Genomic DNA, 2,307 nt, shown 5'->3' with positions numbered 1-2,307 from the left:
CCATCCCCCCTCCACCTCTCCCCTCCCACCCCGACAGAGCCCCTCATCTCCCCTCGGTCCTCTGTGGGGGAGCCCTGCTCAGGCAGCGGACGCCTGGAAGACTTTCTGGAGAGCACCACGGGCGCCCCGCTGCTGGGCATGGAGCCCGACGGCGGCCTGACGCTGATCGACGACCTCCACAGCCAGATGCTGAGCACGCCCAGCATCCTGGACCACCCTCCCTCCCCCATGGACACGTCCGACCTGGGCTTCTCCCCTCACTCTGCCGGGCTGGACTTCGGCGACCCCACTCTGGACAGCATGGACTGGCTGGATATCTCCATGGTGGGGAGCGCAAGCGGAGGAAGCGAGGGCAATGGAGGAGGGAGAGTAGGGGGAGGCGGAGCCAGCGAAGGCGACGGGGGGACGAGTTTAGCCCCACTTGCGCCGCACACGCCGCCAAGCGTGTTCTCAGCAGATTTTCTGGACAGCACAGACCTGCAGCTGCACTGGGAGTCATGTCTGTAGCTCGTCATACAGACGCACACAGATGGACATGCGGTCGCTCACACTGTGTACAGGCTCCGTCTTTATTTCATGCACATACAGATACCTTCTCTATGCTGTCTCTACCACTGCGGGGGTCACTGGCACATGCAAACGCACATTTACACGGTTTGCCCTGTCTTTCACTGGCTGTTACTGTATGCAAAGTGAGGTCAAACAAACAAGAAACATACAAGTTAAATTCATAGACAGGACTTGAACTTGGTGAAACTGAAGTGGACTTTGTTGAATTTTTATTCTATGGGGATCCTTCAGCAGACTGGTTACAGACAAGCTGATAAAATCCCATTTCCTGTGCCCTGACCTGCATTATAACCTGTAAACCGGAAGCTGCAGGTCACTTCAACCCATTTCAACCCCCCAGTAAACAGTTAGACAGACAGAGACGAGGAGGGACTGTCGTTTACTCGGGCTCCTTGAGATAGCAGTGTGTGTCAGTGCCTCCTAAACTTTGCACTTATGCTGAATCTGATTGGTATAACGGGGGTGTTCAGGTCAACAGCCGAATCTTAGCTCTGTTCGGCGAAGCTGAGCAAAAGCCAGCATGTGTTCTGAGCCGTTGATGGCGTGTAAAGAAAGGCAGCTGACACGGCAACCTGAACTCCACCCACACTAGTCAAAGTTACAACCGTCGTTGGTTGACAGTTGCGATTGAAATGAACCATATCAGTGGCAACAGTTTGAATTGAAGCCTCATTAGAGGTTGCGTATTATTGGTAACATTATGGTAGACCACTATGTATTGCTGTATATGGGGTGTATATTATCAATTGTCCATATGACTATTTTTCTTTGCTGGTTGCTTTAGAGTCGAGCTCGCCGGCTGGGGAACATAGGGTGAGGGCGGGGCTTCCAAAATACTTGGGCCTTGTCATTTTTTAAAGAAAAAAAAGTTAAAAAAATAAACATATTATAAAAACTCAAAAGATGTCTGGGGGTTTTTTTGTTTTTTTCATTTTCACAACACATGAACATACAAAATCTCCCACATACATATGTCAGAGTCGCTTCATTTATGGTAAAATATTCTTCTGAATTCAAATTTTTCTAGAAAAACACCTCCTTTCTGTGATTGTTAATTAGTATTAATATTTGGCTTGATAGTTTTTGTAATCCTGGTAATAAAGTTAAACGCCACAAGAGGGCACCATTGTAAAGAAACTCGCTGCTTCCAATCCAATTGCAATGGTGCTGGATTCCAACAAGTGGATGTTTTCAAATTTTAGTTTTACGTATAGTTTAAGAGTTACAACTCTGGGTATGCAGTTTATACTTCAAACAGGACATGTACATTTACCTTTTTTCACCACTATTTCCTAGGATCTAAACCTTTATTGAAGGCAGACATCAAAAGTTTTTACTTGGTGCAGCATTCTTTGTCTAAACATATGCATGCAGTGTTTTTTTTAAGCTACTGTGAGTCATGTTTACTTGTCTGTTTTCTAAAACTTCACGTTCCATCTTGCGAATTTTTGTATCTCGGTAATTAGAAATTTCAGGTTTGATCCTCTCAGCTGTTGGTGCTCAAAACACACACCTGCTGTCATACTGTAAATATCTCAGAGAAGGAGCTTCACACAAATACCTGAAATGTTTAATTGCGGTCTTCTCAGATGTTTTATTTGGAAGGCACGGCATCCCGTCTTCCCAGCTGTACCTGATGCAGACACTGGCACACTTCTCTTCATCATTTCCGTCTTCAAACTTACTTCAACTTAACTTTAGGGTGAAACACAGACTTGAATGATTGGAACTGACAAA

General features: G+C 46.3%; 1 protein-coding gene across 1 annotated transcript in view; it reads left to right on the top strand.

Moving 5' to 3' along the window:
- mrtfab (myocardin related transcription factor Ab) overlaps positions 1-1,472 on the top strand; it is a 46,617-nt gene extending 45,145 nt beyond the window's left edge. The window contains exon 21 of the mRNA XM_008304736.1: positions 13-1,472. Coding sequence (XP_008302958.1) covers positions 13-507 — 495 coding nt within the window. The 3' untranslated portion in view covers positions 508-1,472. The remainder of the gene's footprint in view (positions 1-12) is intronic.
- Positions 1,473-2,307: the final 835 nt, after the last annotated feature.

This window comes from Stegastes partitus, unplaced genomic scaffold (genome assembly GCF_000690725.1).
Source record: "Stegastes partitus isolate 25-593 unplaced genomic scaffold, Stegastes_partitus-1.0.2 Scaffold2307, whole genome shotgun sequence".
NCBI classification, from domain to species: Eukaryota; Metazoa; Chordata; class Actinopteri; family Pomacentridae; genus Stegastes; species Stegastes partitus.
The sequence above is the reverse complement of the archived record's forward strand: the minus strand, read 5'-3'. Positions and strand labels throughout refer to the sequence as shown.